We start from the raw sequence: 20,466 nt of genomic DNA on the forward strand, positions 1-20,466 counted from the left end.
TGGCTGCTTTCTTTTGTAATACTGTGTTTAGATGTTCCCTTTTGAAGCTGACACTGCAGAGCCACCAGCCCTGAGCTATCCCAGAGCTCCAGTACAGGAGGGGAAGCAAGACTGTCAAAAGCCAGTGAGTTTACAAAAAACTCACTCCAAACTGCTCTCCACCATGCAGCTGTCACGGGCTCCTTTGTAAAAATCACCCTCACGTTAATCTGCTGCTTCTGCTGCCTCTCAGACAGTTTAGAGGGTTCAAGTAGTACAAAGTGCTTAATTGTTTTGAGGCAAGAAGTTCAATGTATTTAAAGACAGCAAACCACTACACTGAGCAGTTTGTGACCTCCCTGCCTATGCCACTGATCTCAGGTCTGCCTTCTCTGAATCAAGTCAGATGTGGGCAAGTGCCTGGTTTTTAAACTGTAGAATAATTAAGGTCTTACTGAAGTTATAGTTCTCATTATGGCACATTTAATTCTGTACCCCAGGAACTCAGTTTTTAAGCCCCTGTGTATCACATCTTTATTGACAGCCTTGTTTCAGGAGCAGGGATGGGCAGGTTTATCCCTGCATTTAGGGCTTAGGGATTCTCATATACTGCCCAGTGAGTCCTGACAACACAGAGCATGCCCAGGGAATTTATGGAAAGTCCTCTTTAAAATTACTTCCCAGTACAGCAAGAATTTTCCAGAGTAGCTGCATATTATTTTGCAAAGTTAATGAACAGAAAAGCAGGTGTGCTTTTCCCTCAGGAATTTCCAAGACACACACAACACAACATGGAACAACTCCAGCATGGACAAAAACAGGTCTACTGCTTGAATGACTTGTTTAAGATGCTCATCTTAAGATCTTTAAATTTAAGCTATTTTTGTTATTCTAGTTTCTTAATTCCAGTTAAACAAGCATGCATACAAATAGGGAAGAGGAAAAAGTTTTATGTCCTTTTTTTGCAGTTTTATTTTTCTTTTAAAAAGTTTTTTTTTGGCACTACATAGTTCTGTAAAGAATAGAAGTGACAAATTTTTAAACACATGAAATCCCCTTCTAATTTTATTTTTTTTTTTTAGAACAATATATATAAAGTCTGAAGCAACCAAAGTATGAATACAGCTAATAGAAAATAAAGAACTTAATTTTAAAAATTCTCTCTCTTTACAGTTTATCAAGATAAAACAAAACACAATTCCCCTTAAAAATAGGGTAATAAAATAGATGAAATTTGTATCACTCAGTTTTGTGATACTAGTAAAAACTATAGTTCATATCTATGTACAAATGATACAGTTTAAAAACAGTCTTAAATAATCTTGTATCTAAACATGTTGCATTAAGATTTTAAATCAGAACCTGAATTTCTTCCTCCCCTCCCCCCACCCACCCACAATCCCACTGACTTTCACTTTTTCTGTTGAATGTAATTCAGATTCAAGTGTGGGTGTCCTTGAGACAGAAGCGGGAAACGCTGGTTACTCTGCATCAGTGGACCAGCTAAAAGAAAATGGATCACAGTTACTTCAGCAAATCCAACATTTAACAGTGCTTGGCTACATTCAGTGTACTAATCTAACCTAGAAATAAAGCCATTTACTAGACTGACACAAATGCTATCTGTGCAACTAACCCATTTAATGGGACAATGCACTATTACTTTAATCCTATCTCCAAAATTCCCTAAGAATTACCAATACATCATTTTGCTGCATTGCTTCATATATTTAAGAGAAATAACTTCAGGATAAATTGAAGTTTCACTTGGAAACCCTGCTACAGCCAGCAGATTAGGTTTCCAAAAAGGATTTGCACCGCTATCTCATTTTACACCAGGTGACCCAGCAAGATGTAACTGCAAATCCTCCAAGGCAAATTTGGGCATCATTTCTCTTTTTCCTACAGCCCTTCCCAATCCTGCCAGCTGGTGAACAGCTCTACCTTTCACTGGCATCAGACAGAGCTGAGATAAAGTCACTCCTGCAGAGTACCCTGACTGACTGAACCTGATCTAACTTTGACAGCACGTGGGCTGGACTAGGTAACCTCCAGAAGCCCCTTCCAACCTCAAATTATTCTATGGTCTTGCAAGTGTTTATCTATATAAGTCAGTTCACAAAGCAAGGCACAAAAGCCAAATAAATTAATTAGACAGATTAAATTTCTTCATATTTTTAACATGCTCAGGGGCCAATCATCTTAACCTCTGCTGAGGCAGAGGTGGCTCTACAGTGAGACAGCAGCAAAGGAAGAAGAGGCCAGAAGTGCACCAGACAGTGCAGCAAACTGGCTCAGATTGCAGAATTTGATTTAACCCCTTCCCTCCCACAAGGATTTCCATCCATCCATCCATCCATCCATCCCTGGAGGAGGCTGATTGCACTGGAGGATTCATTAGGGTTCCAGGGAGCCTGGCGGGTGCCACGTGATTGCTCGGCTCTGAAAGCCTCGGGGACAGCACAGAGACACGTTGCATGAGCTGGGGATGCACAAACTAGTTCTGGTACCTTGAGGGTAGAAAGGTTTGTTCGGTGGGTAGCTGGCATTTCCCTGCTGCATGTAGTTCTGAGGCATATTGTAAGGCCACGCTCCTCGGAGGAGAGGAAAATGGGTAGGGGTCCCATGGTCCCAAGGGACAGAAGGAGGGTTCATTTTACCAAACTGTCCTTGGAAACCCTGATCTATTTTTCAATCGAAAGGGAAAAGCACATTGCAAGTTGAAAGAATTAAACAGTAAGTCACAAATACAATTTACATCTTAAAATAACAGTTTGTAGAGGGGACTTAATGGGATTAGTCTGATGGGCTACTTTGTTTTTAAATATACATCAATAAAAATTACCAACTAAATTACTTCGTAATTTGCTATAATAGAATTTATTGGGGAGGAAGAGAGAGGATGAATCAGTATTAAAATCAAGACCTAGGATTTCATTATTCCTATGTCATTCTCATGATGAATATACAAGGTCTGAAAAATGTTACTGCTGTCTGATCCCACACAAGCATCCAGTGACATGAGAGCTATTAATTATCCTACTGCAAGAAATAATTCTCAGTAGTACACTGGAATTCCACTAATACCTATATGCTTAAGAAACTTGCTATCTAGATCATCAGACCAATTAAAAACTGATTCTTAAAAATATTAAAATTGATTAAAATTGAATTTTAAAAATATAATTTGTGTCCTTATTTCCAAAGTTTGTAAGCTATTCCATTTAAAATTCCAGCATCACTGCAACGTTAAGGATGAGAAATCAAGCATTCAAGGAGGCAGGACACACAACATGAGGTGTAGCCCTGGAGTATGCACGAAAAAAAGTTGTGTTTGAAACTTCTAACGATCCTACCCTCTGATCAGTTGTCTACTGAAAACAAAATTTAAGCAGCTCCTTCCAACTCAAGGTTATGTGAGCCAAGACCAAGTTTCCAAAAACTTACTGTTCTTAAATTGTCCCAAGACAAGTAAGAAACCAACCCAAAGAGAGAGGAGACAGCTCATCTCTACTGGGCATCCACCCAGTGACCCCAGCTGAGTGGCAGCTAAGCCAAAAACGAAATAAAACTGATTAAATGCAAGGAGGAGAAATACTGTGACTGGGAGCTGGGAAAAGGAGAGTGATGAGGTCAGATATAGGTGGAAGATGAGGAATGGGAAAAAAATACTGTGACTGACAGCACAAGAAAACTGGAGAATAGAGAAGAAACTAGAATTTGTGGAGCTTGTCAGAACTTCCACCTTGGGAAGAACTGCCCCACTATGTTGTATGATGGATGTGGGTTTTTTAAACATAGGAAGAGTTACTCAGAATAAATCAGGAGACCATTCCCATCATCTACAGATAACAGTTAACATTTAGGGGCTGCCACAGTTCATGTTGCAGAGAAAACTGAACGGGCTGTAATTATTATATACTGCTTTTTGTCAGCCTCAAACACACTTGGCTCTGCTATGAGGTGAGAGGCTGTTGCCCACTCGTTGCAGGAAAATGTATTTTCAGGAATCAACACTGAGATTATGGAAGTTGAATGTGGCAGGATAAACTCCAGGAACAAAGAATGGATAAGATGACGTGACACTGCCCTAAATGGAGGCAATATTCAACTTGCACAGCTCTAATCCTGCCAGTCTCTAAATTCCTGGTTGCAGTCTCAGCATTTAGCTAATAAACAATGTAACAACATACTGATCCTGGGGGGCTTGTCCAACCTTAATGTTTCTGTGATTCTGTAACACCACAAAACCATCATTTATCAGCATATTCACAGCAATGTGCTTTAGACTCAAACAATGATTAGGACATTTCTCAGTTGAATGCAGATTTCTCATTGTTGCACAGCCATAAGGGCCGACAAGACTAATGCTTGAAAGTCACAGTTACAGAACCTGCCTAATTTTTTTTTTTCCTATGAAAATGTTAAAACACTGAAGGTAAAGGTTTCGTTTCTTAAGCATCATATTTAAAAAAAGTTGCAAGAGTTAGCTGTTTCTGTAACACCTAACGTGGGTACACAAAGTGAGAGGGGTTTGATACAACAGAGAAGAGTTACCTGAGTTCCCCACAGTGCCATTGTTCACCAGTGAGTTTGGAGTCACGGGATTGTGCCAGTGTCCCTCATGAGAAGTGCTGGGGATTCCCATGGGCCTGGCAGCAGGCTGTGCAAAGATGATACTGGGATCATTCAGGCTTACACTGCTCTGGTTATTGGTGCTGCTGCTGCTGCCAGATCTCATAGAAAACGGGACATTTGTCGAATGAGGAGGGTTACCCGGTGCCGAGTGAATAACGGGCCCGTGAATGGGCCAAGAAGTGTTGGGAAGCTGAATTTGGTGATGGTGCATCTGAAGCAGTCCCAGGTTATGCAAGGTGGAATACTGACCTGGGGGAGATTGGGGAAAGTTAAACAAAGGCAGCTGGACCTGATGGGGTGGCTGAGCACCCTGCTGTGGCTGTGGAACGTGCTTAGACTGGGATATTGATTGTGGCTGAGTCTGGTTAATGGAGGCTGGCTGAGAGGAGTTCTGGGTAAACTGCTGAGGTTGTGGAGAGTAAGAGGATTGATGCGAATCAGACTGGAGGGGAAAAAAAATATGTATTTCTGATTAGTTCATTACTTACTTAATGGTGGTTTTCTTTAATAAGCACACACTGTATTAGACTATTCATAAAAAAGGCAAAGCCCTCCCCAGCAATACCCAAACACTGCACCCAAGTTCCTGCTGGTTTCAGTAAGTGCAGTTCCACTGACACTGACTTTCACCAACAGACAATTTGATTTGTTAATGTGGCACATCCCACCATCAGAAACATCATTCTGAGCAAACATCAGCCCCAAGCTCGTCATTCGACTACTCACACATCTGTTTCTGATTTTTAATCAGTGTCTTCCCCACCCTACTTATTTACTACAACCCAGAATCTCATTAACTGATTACCTTCTTTCTAAATAGAGTGGTTCTTATTACTACATACAGTTTTTTAAGTCATTCCAAAGCTCCTAACATTTCTTTCATTTTTTTAAATCTGTTAAACAAGAAATGCAACCTCCCCAAAACCCAATTTCAACCTTCATAACCTGATGTTAGGCCATGGCTAAAGGCACACAAATATTAATTATTACAGCTTTTGCAGAACTCTTACAAAGCTTTCCCTTTATCAGCAACAGAAACAGGCATAAGGCCCCTTCATCTGTTTGGAATTGCAACTAAAAAAGGAAGCACTTCAAGAACTGGAGTGGCTGAGAAAAGAGTTCCCCAACTTCTCTGCCAATATTTAATACCAATGTCTGGATTAACCCAATCTGGTTCTAAGCACTGAGACAAGATGCTGATGGTGTAAAATGAGTGCCTCCAACAAGGCAGTCAAATGACAGACAGGCACCTAAACCAGAGAGGATCACCTGAATCTCAGATCTCATTCTGCCCCCAGGATTGAGTCTCCTCTCCATGGACTGCAGCCCCCAGCCAAGCTCCAAGTGCCTCAGCTGCTGCCAAACACCTCAACTTAAAGGTCTCTGCAGCTTGTCCCTATCCACGACTGCTCCCCCGTCCATTTAAATTGGCAGTCACTTTTCTCCAGTGACCAGAGGTCTGCAGGACTTCCAAATGTCAGAGCATTCCTTCTTGCAGCATGCTCTGTGTCTGAGCATGGGAAAAAAAACAGGCTGGGATTGCTCCCTGCTGCTATTCCAACTGTCCCTGTGGGAGTGCCTCCTATACCTTTCCATCAAACCAGGAAGAGAAGGTAAAACTGGGATTTGAAAGATGACCACCAGTTTAACAGTTTAAATGCTATAACAATAAAGCACATGCACAGGTTACAGCCCTCCTGCAAACATTAACCCACCACAAGCATGCACTGGACATGCCAGCAGCAGCACTGGAGGAGTGTTAAGCTCCAGCCTCTTGATCTGCTTCCTATTCTCTACCCCTTGCTTCACTGATATTCCCCCCTTCCCATTCTCCTCAAACAATTCCTGCCCAGCACATATTCCTCAAGAAATCCTGCCCAAATGACAACCATGCACCACAGAGAGTGGATGACACCCAGGGGACACAAGAATGTGCACAGGCAGTAGGTCCAGTGCAAATGTGTCTGCCTGTGTGTGCTCCCACATGTCCAGCTTCAACTTCCCAAGCAGAAATACAAAGCTCCCCAAAAAATCCTCCTGTGACATGTTCAGCCCTTCACTTAGATAGGGCTGTACCAATCCCTCCTTAACAGCATATTATTACAGTAAAAATAATGTCATAAGGTGTCTGTTACTGGAGCCAACATTCCAATAAATGCTTGCTGATCAATTAGAGCATTCGTGATCAGCAGCCCTGATTACTGTTTGCTTACTTGCCTGCTTCATTAGCATGTGTTTCTGAGACTAACAGCTGAAAACAGAGGAATTTCTGTTCTATTCTGTACTCCAAAAATATTAAATGCCAGCAGCTGTATTTGCTCAAATACCCTCTGCTACCCATCTACACTTAGAAGTAGGTTAAACATATTTTATGCAGCTCCACAGAGACTTGAACAAATTCTAAGACAAAACTACAAATAATTTCCCCTTTGTTCTGCTTGTGGTTCTAGCGAGCTCTGGCAGACTTCTGATTGAAGTCTGAGGCATCTGTGTTCCCTGTCTGTGACAGTCCCTTAAGACAGTCCTCTTAAACCAAAGAGTGAGTCATGCTTGTCACTACCCTCAGTCTCCAGCATGTCGTCAACAATGAGCTATGCTTTACCTCCCTGAGGAGCTCCAGAACATTGTCAGAATAACTGAACACAAGAACTTGGAAAGGCTCCCTATCTTAACTCTGGCCTTTCAGAATCACAAGGGATCTCACATGAAATTTGACTTTGAGGTTTCCACACTGAAGAGCCGTAAATGCTCCCCAAGAGCCACTGTGACAAATCCAAGTTTCCTGAAGTGGCAGAGTGCAATGCTGTCATTGCAAAGGCCAGAATCTGAGGAACACACACCAAGCCCTTCCCAGCATGGTTGGTTTGCTCCAGCCCGCTCCAACCCCCAGCTCCCTGAACTTACACATTCCGAGGACTGTCTGGTGCGCAGGGGCCGCTCCACCTGCTGCTGGCTCACGGCCACCAGCTGGGAATTCACCATGCTCCGGACCAGCTGGGTGCCTGAGCAGGGAACACAAGTGTCAGTACAAACCCCAGCTGACAGGTGACACAGAATGAACAGAACTGGGAGGCAGCAGTAACTCGTGTGACAAAGTAAATCCCTTTAACCTCTCCTTTAAGTGAAAACCTGTCCCTCTGCTGGCAACAGACAACATTAACAGGTACAGCAGCTAAATACAAAATCTATTTCTGACTAAACCAAATTCTAGCATGAACAAGGCTCACTTTGCTATCAGGTGGGTTTCTACACTACTACTGCAAGCAGTGGCATTTTAAATAGCAACAGCAGAAACTTTTGGGCAAAGAAAGTAAAGAAAAAAAAGAGTAAAGGATAACAGAACACAGAAGAGAAGCCAGGTTCCCTCTGAAGTTCATTTCTGAGTGCTTCCTCTACTTTCTCAAGTAGCACAGCCACCTAAGGGCTTAAGTTGAATGGGTTTGCAATTGGACCAGTCTCTAAGTACTATCAGGAATTAGAAAGCTGGATCTAGCCTCCTAATTCATCTGTACACTTTTTTGGTGATTTTTGGTGAAAATACATTTACTTACCTCTCACAGATGGTGGAGGGTTAGCTAACATTTGAGAAACATTTGGAAGAGGAAATGCATTCAATTATTATTATTATTATTATTACTGCTTCTAAATGCACCCAGTGAGTGGCAGACAGGCAGTGTCACACCCTGCAGTCCACTGTACTTATTGTTGAGTACAGTTTTACCACCCATGCAAAGGCTGTACTTCAGGAGACATTACTCCCCTTGAACAAAAGCAACATTTAAACCAAAAGCAATGACTGAAAGCATTAGTTTTAGGTTGATTATCAGGTCTGTACAAAAATGTAGAGAAAAGGGACCTCAGAACTTTCAAATTTGACTGACAACACAAACTAACTTACCTGGCACGCTGTTATTTCTCTGACGGGTCTGTTTGAATTCAGGACAGTCTCTCCTAACATGACCCACATCCCCACAGATGAAACACCTTTTCTCTCTTGTTTCTCTGTCATCTTCTTTCACTTCTTTTTCATCATCCTTCTCATTCTCCTTTTTCTTCAACCTGAAGAACATTTTTTGTGAGCAGTATCACCAAACCACACACACAGACCCAAAGCCCTGTGGAGTTGTTACATTGGTAAGTTCAAAGGAAATGGTTACACGACCAACAGCTGTCCCAGAATACAAATATCTTCGGAATCTGCTACAGTAAGAGTTTGTGTGAAGAGCAGATCACAACTCCTTTTCCTGAGGCAGATGCAGGGAAAAAAGTGATGCAATTCAATGTGCTAGTGCTTGTTCAGAGAGCAGCTGAAAGAAATAGTCCACCTGTGACCTCAGGGTTCCAGTCCACCTTCATGTATCTTGAACTCTGATGACTGAACAAAAGGCTGTAAAATAAGGACTTTGTGGCAGGAAGAGACCAAGAATCCTTTAAGGAATGATGGAGCATACAGCTGTCAATCCCTGCTAAACTCTCTGGAGATCCTGACCTGTAGGTACTGGGGACTCTTTTTGCAGGAGTTCTGAATCCAAATTTAATGAATTAAATTAATGTACAAGTGTGAGATCTCCACATGACCAGCACCAATCGATGTTACAGAAACGCACTTTAACTCTGCACATTTTAACTATTCCTAGAGCTGAATAAATGAACTCCTACCTGCCTTGCAGATGTTTGTTATCAGATCTACAGAACAATTCTAATTCAACACTGTCTTCTGAACAGGATCACTACATGAAATCCATTTGAATACATGACAAATTGTGCAGCCAGGTAATACAGCCTCCACCTGAATGTTTACACTATAGAAAGATAATTTAGTGATCTGAACTTTAAATTAAGCTTGACTACATATTACCATATTATAGGCTTGATTTTACTCTGAGTGTGCTTGCATAAGCATTCTAAGATTTAAAGAGATGATCATAAATGTTGTAAGAAAGGATGGAAAATCGAGGATCAGATATGAAGCTTTGATTTTCTCTTCAATTCAGCAATTTTTTTTCACTTTCATTAAATCTTCAAATATCCAAATCTGTTCTGACTGAATCTCCAAGATTTTATGATAGCTTTCTATATTACTCACCTCCTCCTCTTTGGACAGTCTTTCATGTAGTGACCAATTTTCCCACAGACACGACAACATCTGTCATTGGGTGCCAACTCCCCATCTGTCAGCACTTTGGAGTCAAAAAAGTATTCCTATGAAAACACATCAGACAGATCAAATATATGAACCATTCACTGACAAGACTGAGAAATGGAAGCATAAGGGCCAGCTTTCATCTCCTAAATGTTACTACTTCTTGGATTACACCTGGTCCTTTCCTTCCCCCAGGTAATGGCAGCTTTTTCAGAGACACGGAGCAGCCTGGGCTAAAAACGGCTGTTTGCTCTCAGGGCCAGGGGCTGAATTTGCAGAACAGCTCATCCAGCTTGCTGCTCACCTTCCACCTCCCCAGAGCTCCTCAGAGGGCAAGTCTGAGCTATTTTGGTGTCTGAGTCACTGCTTGAATTCTTTTCAGAGCAGCCAATGTCCCTTCCCAAATGACATGATTCTGTCCCCCTGGACAGAACAAAGCTCAGGTGGGGAGCAGATGGAGCAGCTGCAGACTGACCTGCATCCCTCCCCTCCCCTGGAATGTGCTCAGGACAGCTGCAGTTCTGCCCTGTGTCAGCACAAAGGCCACAGTTTACAGCCTCTGAGCAACAGAAATATTGTGAAAGTACTGCCTGAAAGACTGAAATAGAGGCACAAACTCAGAAGAAAACACAGATAAAGCAAGCAAACGGAAAAGAGAAGATAGGGAAGGATGATGGGAAATAAAGGTTTTCAAAATATTTTTAGGATCCTTTAGAATTACAAGCCTAGTTAAAAGTCGCTGGGAGAAAATCCTCTAAACTGTTTTAGGAAACAGCTTTCTAAGTTGACGTTAAAAACACTAATTGCAGCTGATTTGCTTATATTAAGAAAAAATACAGTTGCAGATTACACTGGACCCTGGATCACAGAGAAGCACCTTCTCCAATATAATGTTCCATGAACACACTTCTGACCCTGACTAACTGTGCAAATTTTGAAGATCAACTGGTAATAAAATGGTCAATTATCATCCTTTTCTTTCCTTAAGCAGCAACTCTTAACTATCCCCAATGGGAAAAATAAACATCTCTTGAATGTTTGGTTTAGCTACATGAACAGCTAGCAAAGTTCCTAAAGCTGTTCTAGGTTTTATAGCCAAATTTGCAGTTTTCTGCAATATTTAGCATCACACAAGGAAAAGTTCTATTAAAAATAAAAACCAAATGAAGTTTACTGTCCCCAAAAATACCCATCACCCATCCAACTACTCCTGTAATTTTATACTGCAGGAGCCCAAAGCTGTACATTTTATGCAGTATAATTCCATATATTGTGCATACCAAATTGATAAATACATCAAGAGATTTGCCTTGGGTGCATCAATTCAGTGGAAAAGGAAAAGTAAAAAGCACACTAAAAACTCTGAAAACTTACAGCTTCTCTTCCAACAGCTGGGTAGAATGGGGTGCCAAACAATTTTCTGCCATTGATAAACGCCTTCATTATGAAATTGGTCACTGTTGAAGGAAGACAGTTATTAGAAAACAACAGAAAAGGCACAACTCAGTGAAGATTAATCATTAGCAGATATTAATGGCTTACTTTTTCTAGAGACTCCAGCACCGAGATTATGATTCAAGTCAAAAGGATCTGTGCAGAGAAGGGAGAAAACCAAATCAGTGCTGGAAAATACATGCTGCAACAGTTTGGTTTTGTTTTAAAGCAGAGAATTCCACTCTGAATGCATCCACAGAGCAGACCATAGCAAAGCAATGCTGAGTGTTCTGAAAACATGGGACTACCCAGAACAGAGTAAGACGAGTGATTCACTGACGTTTAGTGAAAGTTATGAGTCTGATCTTATTTTGGGAGCCGCAGGACTTTTTTAAAACACTGCTGGCAGCTTCCTCCCATAAAGATCCTGTGCAAAGAGAGCAGATTCTCCAGCCCCAGGGTTCACTGCTCCCTCACTAAGGGCGAGGCAATGCAGCAGAGCAGCACCTTCGATGGCGATGCATTTGGACGTCCACTGCTTCTCGAACGTCGTCAGCAGCTTCTTCTGCCGGATGCTGATCACGTACTCCTTGAAGTCGAATTCCTCAGTGTAGAACCTCAGCAGGCCCAGCCAGAGCTCTCCAAGGGATTCAGTGTTCTTCCCAAGGGAAGGCAGGCGCTTCTTCTGCAATTGGAGACACCTCATGCAGCCACAGTTACTGAAGATACTTCTGCAACATCTCCCTAATTACGAGTGTGTCTCAACATCTCCCTAATTACCAGTCCGTCTACCATGAATGGTTTGGTTTCATTTAGTTAAACTAAGGTTAAATCACTACAGTTAAGACTAATCCTGGACTGTTTCTGAGAATTAAAAGTATTTTTCCTGCTTTATGTTATTTAGAAATGACTTAAACCAAGATAAAGCAGACACTCTTTTCAGCAAAAGGGAACTCATCTGGGATGTTCTAATTATGGATATGGAAGTTTAATACTCATATATTACACTGCTTGAAATTTATTACTTTCCCACAAAAACAAGATTTAATTTTTAGTGGCTCTTCTGGAATGAGAATATTACCAATTCTTCCATGTCATCAAAGAAAAAAGCATTCCATCCATCCACCATTCTCTGTGGAATCTGTTTGCCATCAAATATCTGCCAAAACAGAGAGGGCACAGTCACTACTCTTAAGTCCAAGTCACCATAAAACACTTATACAGTTTTGCTGTTAAAAATAACACAAAAATATAAATATTTTAACAGTTGCTTCTTATACAGACAGAATTTCCCATTGGTAAAACGTTTGAAAGTCATTTTGCATTATTGCCGTACCTCTCTCAAATTATTTGGATATTTAATTTTTACTTGTTCCTTGCAACTAAGAAACATGACTGAATTACCTTGTCAAGATTCCAACATCCCTCTTGCCCACAGAGTCTCTAAGGAGACTTTATACGATTTCTATTACATTTTGACTTTAGCACAGCCAAGGGGAAATTCCACTGTTATTTAAATGCACTCTCAGGGTAGCAATAAAATAACAACCCCCAACCACTACTAAAGAATCAGCAAGAAAGTCTATGAGTCTCAGCTGTAATGCTTAAGCCAATTTTCCTCTTGCACAGAAAGCCAAAAAGGCAGAAAGGGATAATTTTCAGCCGTGCTTGGGAGTTCCAGCGTGTCTCCAGGAAGAGGCAGAGAGCTGCCTAATTATATTTTCTCCACCCATACAATGGAGGTACAGCACATTATTTTCTTAATAAAGTTTCCTGGCACACGTGAAATATTACTTTTAAAGATGTACCAAGGCATCAATTATCTTTTTTTTTTAACCTTACCAAATAATAAAATAAACTTTTTCTCTTACAGAGTAAGTGTTGAGCAATAAATAACGCTTCTGACAATAACTGGTTGAAGAGCTGGACTCACATTTCAAGAGCATCTGGTGCAGTCTCACAATTACAATTCCCTTCTCTCCATACCACCTGCCAATTTTTTTTCCATCCTGTTCAGCTTATAACTATCATCAGGAGACTAAAATCCCAGAGTAAATGTAACAGCAGAACTCAGGCCCAACAGATCCCCAAATCTGTCCTAAATTTCTCAGTAAGTTTTACCAACTAAAACCAAGTGGGAGTTAAGAAGCTGCTAATTTGAAAGGCCCCATATTTCCTTCACCCCCCCCATCCTAAAAGCCCAGACTTCTCATATTTGGCTTGAAGAAAAGGTGCATCCATTTTCACAGCCTCATATTCTGCAAACCAACCTCCTGCAGGACTGGAATAACCGGTGGGTTCCTCTGCTGGAGGAAGTACAAAACCATCAGGATGTAGGCATAGGAGGACAGGCTCCCACGGGATGCATCCCCGATATCGCAGCGCTGCAGAAACACATTTCAACCCAAACACTCAGTTCACAGTTTATTATTGCAGACTAACAGCTCTGTCAGAGAGCAAACAGAAACCCCACCAGTACCAGCAAACGCGTTCCACCTCATAACTAAAAAACTGGTTTATGGAGCCTGAAAAATAAATGCTCTCTAGAGTCAACTGCCATCTGGCAAATCCACAGCATAAGTGACTAATGTAAAAACAGAAAAGCTTCTCTTGGCCAAAATATTTCTTTTTTTTTAAATTATAATGTGCCAAATTGGAAAAAAAAAAAAATCAAAACCCCCAAAACAGAAATCCCAGGTTTTGACATCATAAAATTTAAATTTCTTAAACTCATGTTACTCAAACTGTTTTTGTGATTCCTTACTTTGGTTCCCCTCTCCATTTTTTTATAAAATAATCAATTAATAGGCAAGTATTTCCATGTTGTACTGGCAACTCAGGCAATAAATAGGTGGCATTTTGCAAGCATGTAACACATCCCTAATGAAGGATGGTCCAGCCTGCCCAAACTGGGGAGCAAACAGCCCTGCCCAGGGCAGGGCTTCAAACCAGAGGAGCTCTGAGGTCCCTTCCAGCCCAAACCACTCTGTGACCGTCTGATCAGGGAATTACCTTACTATGCTTGAGGATCTTATTACAGTATAACCTTTCCACAGCACCTGCATCTAAGATATCCTTTGTTTCAAGCCTGTGTCATAACAAACAACACATTTTTAACCTCCCAGGTCTGGAAAAAACAGGGATTCACAAATTACTTTCACATTAGCAGCGGTACTGACAGCTGTTCCTGGTTTTTCTGCCAATGCAAGCAGAGGAGGAAGCATTTTGCATATACATTCAGGAGAGTACATCCCACACCTTGGAAATTTGATCTTTAATTTTAATTTGATCTAAAATTTTTAGAATGTACACAACAGTATGCAAGGCTACCAAAAAAAGGTAAGATTCATTATTGTCAAGACAAGGCATTTTTAATCCGAGACACACAAGAGACATGGCAATATTGTGCACTACTGTCACCACCCCAAGACATCAATCATTCCTAGTCTTGGTGACAGAATATGAACACGTCCACTGCATTCTGGCACAAAGTTACTTTATTCATCTTGATGTATTTTATTACATTAACTTCTGGTAGCATCAAGCACTCTCCACAAGCCATTCAGACCTGCCCCAGTTTCACTAAGCTTTCTCTGGATGTGTCTGGGGAGTGTATTTAATAGTGCAGCTTGAATAAAAAGCAACACCGAGTTTCAATTAGAACATCACAACAAAAGATGCAGCAGATTTGGTATTTGATTATTTCCAAACTCTTAAAGTCAGGTGTATGTCCCAGGCATACATCACCCCTTATCCACCTACTCCTGACTTTTACATCAAGCAAAACAAGGCAAATACCCCAGAAGAAAGCTGCAGCAATCCCTGGGCTTTCCCCAGCTATCTCTATTGTCTCCTTTCCAGGTGATATTAGTAAAAGGCAAACTCAGTAGCAGAAAAACCTGTGTTGCATAAATAAGTACTTTCTTTTCCTATTACCTTTGCAAAAACTTTCATTGTGTAGCCCAGATATTGCACTCTAGGGTCAATAGCTGCATATGTAGCCAGCATCCTTGTGTTATGCTGTGCCTGCAAGAAGGAAAAGTAAAATCAAACAGGTGGGAATGGAAGTCATTTTGCTGTGCTGGGGGAAAGCTGGAATGAGCTGTACTATTCCTGCTGGCAGACAGGCCCTGGGGGATGTGGCACTAAGAGCTTTCAGAAGCATCCACAGAAAAAGGCTTTGTGTGCCATGACCTGCTCTGCCATCAGGTCATACTCGGTTGGGCTGAGGGTGGGGGCCACTGGCTTTAAACAGTGCAGGAAAAAAAAAACCAAACACACAAAAGCATTTTCATTCTGATTTCAAAATTATTCCCTCAAACGATTACTTGAGTGAGGCAGAAAGAATGGAAAAGCTTTCTTTGAACATGAAGCCAAGCAGATGCTCACCAGTGTATTGTATAAACTGATATCTCCCTCTAAGCCACTCCGTCTGTGTTCAAACTTCACTATAGGCACTTTGGCTGTTGTTATAGGCAAGATGTTCCTCAGACCTGGGGAGGCAACACTTTAGTACATAAAACATTTCCATTTACTACATTTATAGTAAATCTAACTACAAAACAAATGGTATTTTAAAGCACCTACCTGGATGCTTCTTAAGAACTTTTGCCAAACCTTCTATGATTTCTTTACAGTTTAACTTCTAGGAAAAAGAAATATCACAGCTTCAGAGATTAAAACATGGGTTTTATTCCAACAAGCACATTTACTATCACATATATTTCATAGAGGAGAAGTCTATGTAGTGGCAATAAGCAAGCACATGGATTTAAATAAACTGGTGACTGTGCTCTATGTGGAGATCTGCAGTACACTGTGTGTTTACAGGGCATTAAAGTACAATAGGCTGTGTCTTGCTTCAGCTGTGCAGAGTGCAACAAGAAAATGTGCTCCCTGCAGATCCTACCTTTTCTGTGGACAGAAATCTTAACTGAATTAAAAAGATCTTAAAGAATTCTTGATTTTAAAATAGCAGATTTCATCAGTTTCAAAACTCTCACCTCTGCATTTTCGTGGCCTTCCAGTGTCATGCAGATGTCGAGATCGCTGTCCCGAAATCCAAATCCATTCTTTGAGGAGCCAAATAAGCAAAGCCTGGCTTTGTCTAACCAAAAGAATACACAAAGAAAGGTAAATTCCATCACAGCTGAATGGTTAAGTGCTTACTATGCAACATTGCTTAACTGCAACGTGCAGGTGCCCCTAAAAATGAGCTTCAAGAGAGCTTCCAATGTCACTTCAAAGACTTCAGCTTTGATAATGGAGGAAGCACAATACTTAAAAAATTATTTACAGAAAGTAAGGCAGGATAAAGCCCATGTAATTTTTTTATGACTGAGGTGTATTACAGTTACTGTAATCATTAAATGGTACCTCTAAATGTGGTGCAATGTATGGGACAGCACTTTGCTGTTTTAAATAAATCAAAATAATGAGCAAACCCAGTCATCAGTACAGCTTCACCACAAAGATAAGACAGAGCTACTCTTCAGGCAACCCAAGCAAAACTTCCAGTTCCACTCATCCTCCTTCTACACTGTATATTTTTCCTGTGCCGAGGTAGATTTGGTCAACCAGTAAGGTTTTGTAATCATAACATACTCTTCAAGAAGATACAAGCAGTGAGATTACTACACTTTATGGAACACTCTCTTTCCCAGTTGCTTTGTTTACAACACAGTATTACAGTGTCTTTTCAGTCTTGGAAAGGAAAGGAAAATTATGTATTTAAGAGGAATTCCTTCCTAACTGCAAAGAATACATTCTTCTGTTCAACTGAAACTACTGCTAGGAAAATATATCTAACACCTATTCACAGCTTTTTTCCTAACCTTTAACAGAAGTCTGCAAGATAGTTTTCCATACAGAGGGAAAAAGAGATGCCACTGCTTAAAGCAAGGAAAATAAAATGAGACCAATCACATCTTCATGCTCTGGACAGCATGACTGAAGAAAGCATCACCAAGAATCACCACCTCCCATTACATACCATTGTACTCTTTTCGAATGAATCGTTCCAAACTTGCCAGTATTTGTTCTCTGTTCTGTTGCTCAGATAAAGGAGGGGATAATTCATCTAAGGAAAGACAAGTTAACACACAGTCAGACGTGAAACTCAGCTACCTCTAAAATCTTTTTCAGCTAATTAAAAGATTGGGATTTTTCTTCTGTTATGTTTACTTTGCTTAAATGTGCGGTTTTCTTTTTCTAGTCATTAGAGTTTTCAGGAGTTTATTTCAAGCCATCTGATTTGACTGCAGTTATTCAAACACAGAGTGGCCTGCTGGGCACCTGCTATCCAGCCAAGTTTACCACCACAGCACCCAAAAGGGCCTTTTCCCAAAACACACCAGAATTGGAACAAGCACAAAAATCAGTAACTTTTACAGACCCTGTGAAAAATCCCACAAAACGTTAGTTTTTCAAATCTGTTACAAGGTTATCACAGCCAGGAATTATGTGAAAATTAAAATACTGATCAATTTGCAGCCTAGGGCACCTGGAAGAGCTTCTCCCTACTGAATTATAAATAATTGTAAGTAAGTAATTAAGCCATACAGATTTTAATTTTTCCAGGTTACAGATCACAGCATACAGGGGAGTACAAACACCTCCTGAACTTACCAAAACATCTTTTACACACTATGTCAAGTATTTCCCGAAATCTGTCTGTCATTGGTGGTAGTGGTTTTAGATCAATTTTCTTGAAATCCTCTGGGCAGTCATTTTTGGAATGTCCATCCCGTTTGCAGATGCTGCATACTATAGTTGGTGGCTTTTGGGGAAAAAAAAAGCACACAAATGCAATTTCTTACTTCTAAGATAGTTCAGCAGACCTAACAATTCCAAGCAACCAAGAACATTTAACATATGAACAACAACAGAGCCTCTGAAAAGAATACAACACCTCTCAGCAGGCTGCATTTAGATCTCCCAGTGCCTAAAAGCACCTGGAAATTCTGCAAGCAAGTAGGAAAGGAAAGGGAGAAATAACCCACAAAACAAACAAAAAATAAAACTCAAGATCTGTGTGTGTGTAAACCTAAAAGCTTTGAATAAAATGGGGGCAACACACCATCTATTCCAAATGGGACACAGGTTGGTGTCCTGCAGTCCTGCATAACAGGTTCTCTCCAAGGGCCATTCCCAACACAGAGCGGAACCACCTCCCTGCCATCCATCCGCCCGCAGTCAGAGCCATTCCAATCCCAGCCCCCCTGCCCCAGGGCCAGCAGCGCTCACCTTTCCCGACGTAAAAATCAACTTATCGAACACGTAATGCATTTCCTCTGGGGAGAGTCTGCCTTCATCTTTGAGATGCCGGGGTTCCCCCGCCGCGGCGCAGAGGGGCGAGGTAGCTGGTGTGCCAGTGCACGTGGGCTGCGCAGACGCCTCCGCGCCCGAGCTCGGCCTGCTCTCGGCGTCAGAGAGGTCATTGCTCGAGTTGGTGTCCTCAGGCTGATGTTCCCTGCAGTTACAGTGGGGGCTGAGCTCACCTTCAGTCACACAAACGGAGATTTCTAAGTCATCCCTCTCCGGCGGTGATTTTTGCTTTAATTCACAGCACTCGTTAGAAATAAGGGATAAAGCTTCTTCTTTGTCTTCATCGTAACTGGAGTCCAGTGCTGGAAGGAGCAAAGAGTCCACATCCTTGGAAGTACAACTTTTGGCTTCAGCTTCGACCACTTGATTACATTCAACTTCATTCTCTGGTACGTTACATCCACTTCCTATATTTTGTTTATCTACAACATTTTCCTCTTGTGGAAGGCAACAGTTTGCTACAGGCTCTTCAGATCTCGTGAATTTCTTATTATTAATTTTCCCTTTTTCTTTTTTCTTGGTATCTGGCTTGGATTTAATCCCATCTTTACTTTGTGGACACGCAAAATATTTATATGCTGTCCTAAATCTCTCCAGGATGTACTCAAATACCATCTGGCTATTCAGACTTCGTGCAACATTCCTCTTAAGTGCAAAAGGATCTAGGAAGAAAACAAACCACAAAATTTTCATTAGTAATCTTTAACTTCTATATTTCACAAAAGTAGCTGAAATCCCTAAATTATTATATAGCAGTTAAACAGAGATCCAGAACTGTTTTGAATATACTTAAGAGGATGTGAGGCCCACAAGTTTGTTTTAGAATCCTTCCATACAAAACACACTCACGTGCAGCCATGAATGGCTGACTATCATAAACTATTCTAAATAATGTTATTTAAAAAGAAAACCAAGGATGTATTGTACCCTTATGGTATGAGCAATTTCTAAACTAGAAACTAAAATGAACATACGAAGGCAAAATAAAAATAGGCCTGCTAGAACTTTTCTTCCTCCACTGAAGCAGGATTCGCATTTCCCTTAAGAAATTAATTTGTCTAAAAGTAACATTAAAGTTATAAGGATGACATGAACCAACCTCACCAGGTTTCATTCTCAGTCCTTCCTAGTGATTTCTACATCAAACATGTTTTCCAAGCAAAAAGAGCACCTGCATAGTTGCTATAAGTCTGCCTGGGAAGATAGTACCAAACTGAGATTCTGTTACTTCATAACTTCAGCTACAAACTTAACATTCACAAGTCAAAAATGAAAGATTAAAAACCATAAAGCAAACAAAAACAACACAAAGAGACCAATCAACAGCAGGTGTCAGAACCAGAATGTAATCTGGGGTTTTTGGAAAGGATTTCCTGTTTCTTCCTCAATAATTTGTCCTGTCATTTACATCCCACATGTTGAACAAACACTACTCTAATTTTACTAAACTCTAACTAAAAGTGATTGAAGAAAAGAATTAGGAGAGGAAATTAAACAAGCTTGGTTTTGTCTGTTTTACTTTTCCTTCTCACTCTTCTTGTACCTTATTGACTCAGCCTTCAATGCACCTTTAGCACCTCATTCTGTCTGATTCTCTTTGTCCTCTCCATCTCCTCAAGTGTTACAGACAAGCCACTTCAGCAACATCTCTAGAAAGTGTTCAAAAGTCATTATTTATGCTTTTATAAAAGTTATCACCTTACATGGTTTCTTAACCTTCCTCAAATACCCAATTTCTCTATTCTTAAGGCCACTTCAGAAAGCCATGCATGGCTCTGGCACTTGCCCTGCTTTTTGAAACAGGGAAAACTTGTCTTAAAACAGACTAAATAGCTGACAAAATATAAATTAAAAATAACCTTATTGTCCAGACTTCTTGAAACAGACTGGTAAGTGTTAGGTAAACACAGAAGATAATGCAGGGTGAGTACAGGAGTGGAAAGGAT

General features: G+C 40.8%; 1 protein-coding gene across 2 annotated transcripts in view; it reads right to left on the minus strand.

The window, feature by feature from the left end:
* Nucleotides 1-935: 935 nt before the first annotated feature.
* The window catches only part of TUT4 (terminal uridylyl transferase 4), a 42,111-nt gene continuing 22,580 nt past the window's right edge, over nucleotides 936-20,466 (minus strand). Inside the window, exons 12-29 of one of the 2 annotated variants that reach the window (XM_050306504.1) lie at nucleotides 18,440-19,182; nucleotides 17,822-17,972; nucleotides 17,187-17,273; nucleotides 16,198-16,301; nucleotides 15,782-15,839; nucleotides 15,584-15,687; nucleotides 15,131-15,220; nucleotides 13,465-13,578; nucleotides 12,276-12,353; nucleotides 11,702-11,879; nucleotides 11,303-11,350; nucleotides 11,135-11,217; nucleotides 9,704-9,819; nucleotides 8,516-8,676; nucleotides 7,522-7,619; nucleotides 4,537-5,059; nucleotides 2,490-2,663; nucleotides 936-1,482 (exon numbers count right to left, since the gene is read on the minus strand). In XM_050306504.1, the coding sequence (XP_050162461.1) occupies nucleotides 1,391-1,482; nucleotides 2,490-2,663; nucleotides 4,537-5,059; nucleotides 7,522-7,619; nucleotides 8,516-8,676; nucleotides 9,704-9,819; nucleotides 11,135-11,217; nucleotides 11,303-11,350; nucleotides 11,702-11,879; nucleotides 12,276-12,353; nucleotides 13,465-13,578; nucleotides 15,131-15,220; nucleotides 15,584-15,687; nucleotides 15,782-15,839; nucleotides 16,198-16,301; nucleotides 17,187-17,273; nucleotides 17,822-17,972; nucleotides 18,440-19,182 (3,002 nt within the window). In that variant the 3' untranslated portion in view covers nucleotides 936-1,390. Of the gene's footprint in view, nucleotides 2,664-4,536; nucleotides 5,060-7,521; nucleotides 7,620-8,515; nucleotides 8,677-9,703; nucleotides 9,820-11,134; nucleotides 11,218-11,302; nucleotides 11,351-11,701; nucleotides 11,880-12,275; nucleotides 12,354-13,464; nucleotides 13,579-15,130; nucleotides 15,221-15,583; nucleotides 15,688-15,781; nucleotides 15,840-16,197; nucleotides 16,302-17,186; nucleotides 17,274-17,821; nucleotides 17,973-18,439; nucleotides 19,183-20,466 lie in introns of both variants that reach the window. The other variant, XM_050306503.1, reaches the window with a different exon arrangement.

This window comes from Myiozetetes cayanensis, unplaced genomic scaffold, assembly GCF_022539395.1.
Source record: "Myiozetetes cayanensis isolate MyiCay16 unplaced genomic scaffold, myiCay2020 scf12, whole genome shotgun sequence".
NCBI classification, from domain to species: Eukaryota; Metazoa; Chordata; class Aves; order Passeriformes; family Tyrannidae; genus Myiozetetes; species Myiozetetes cayanensis.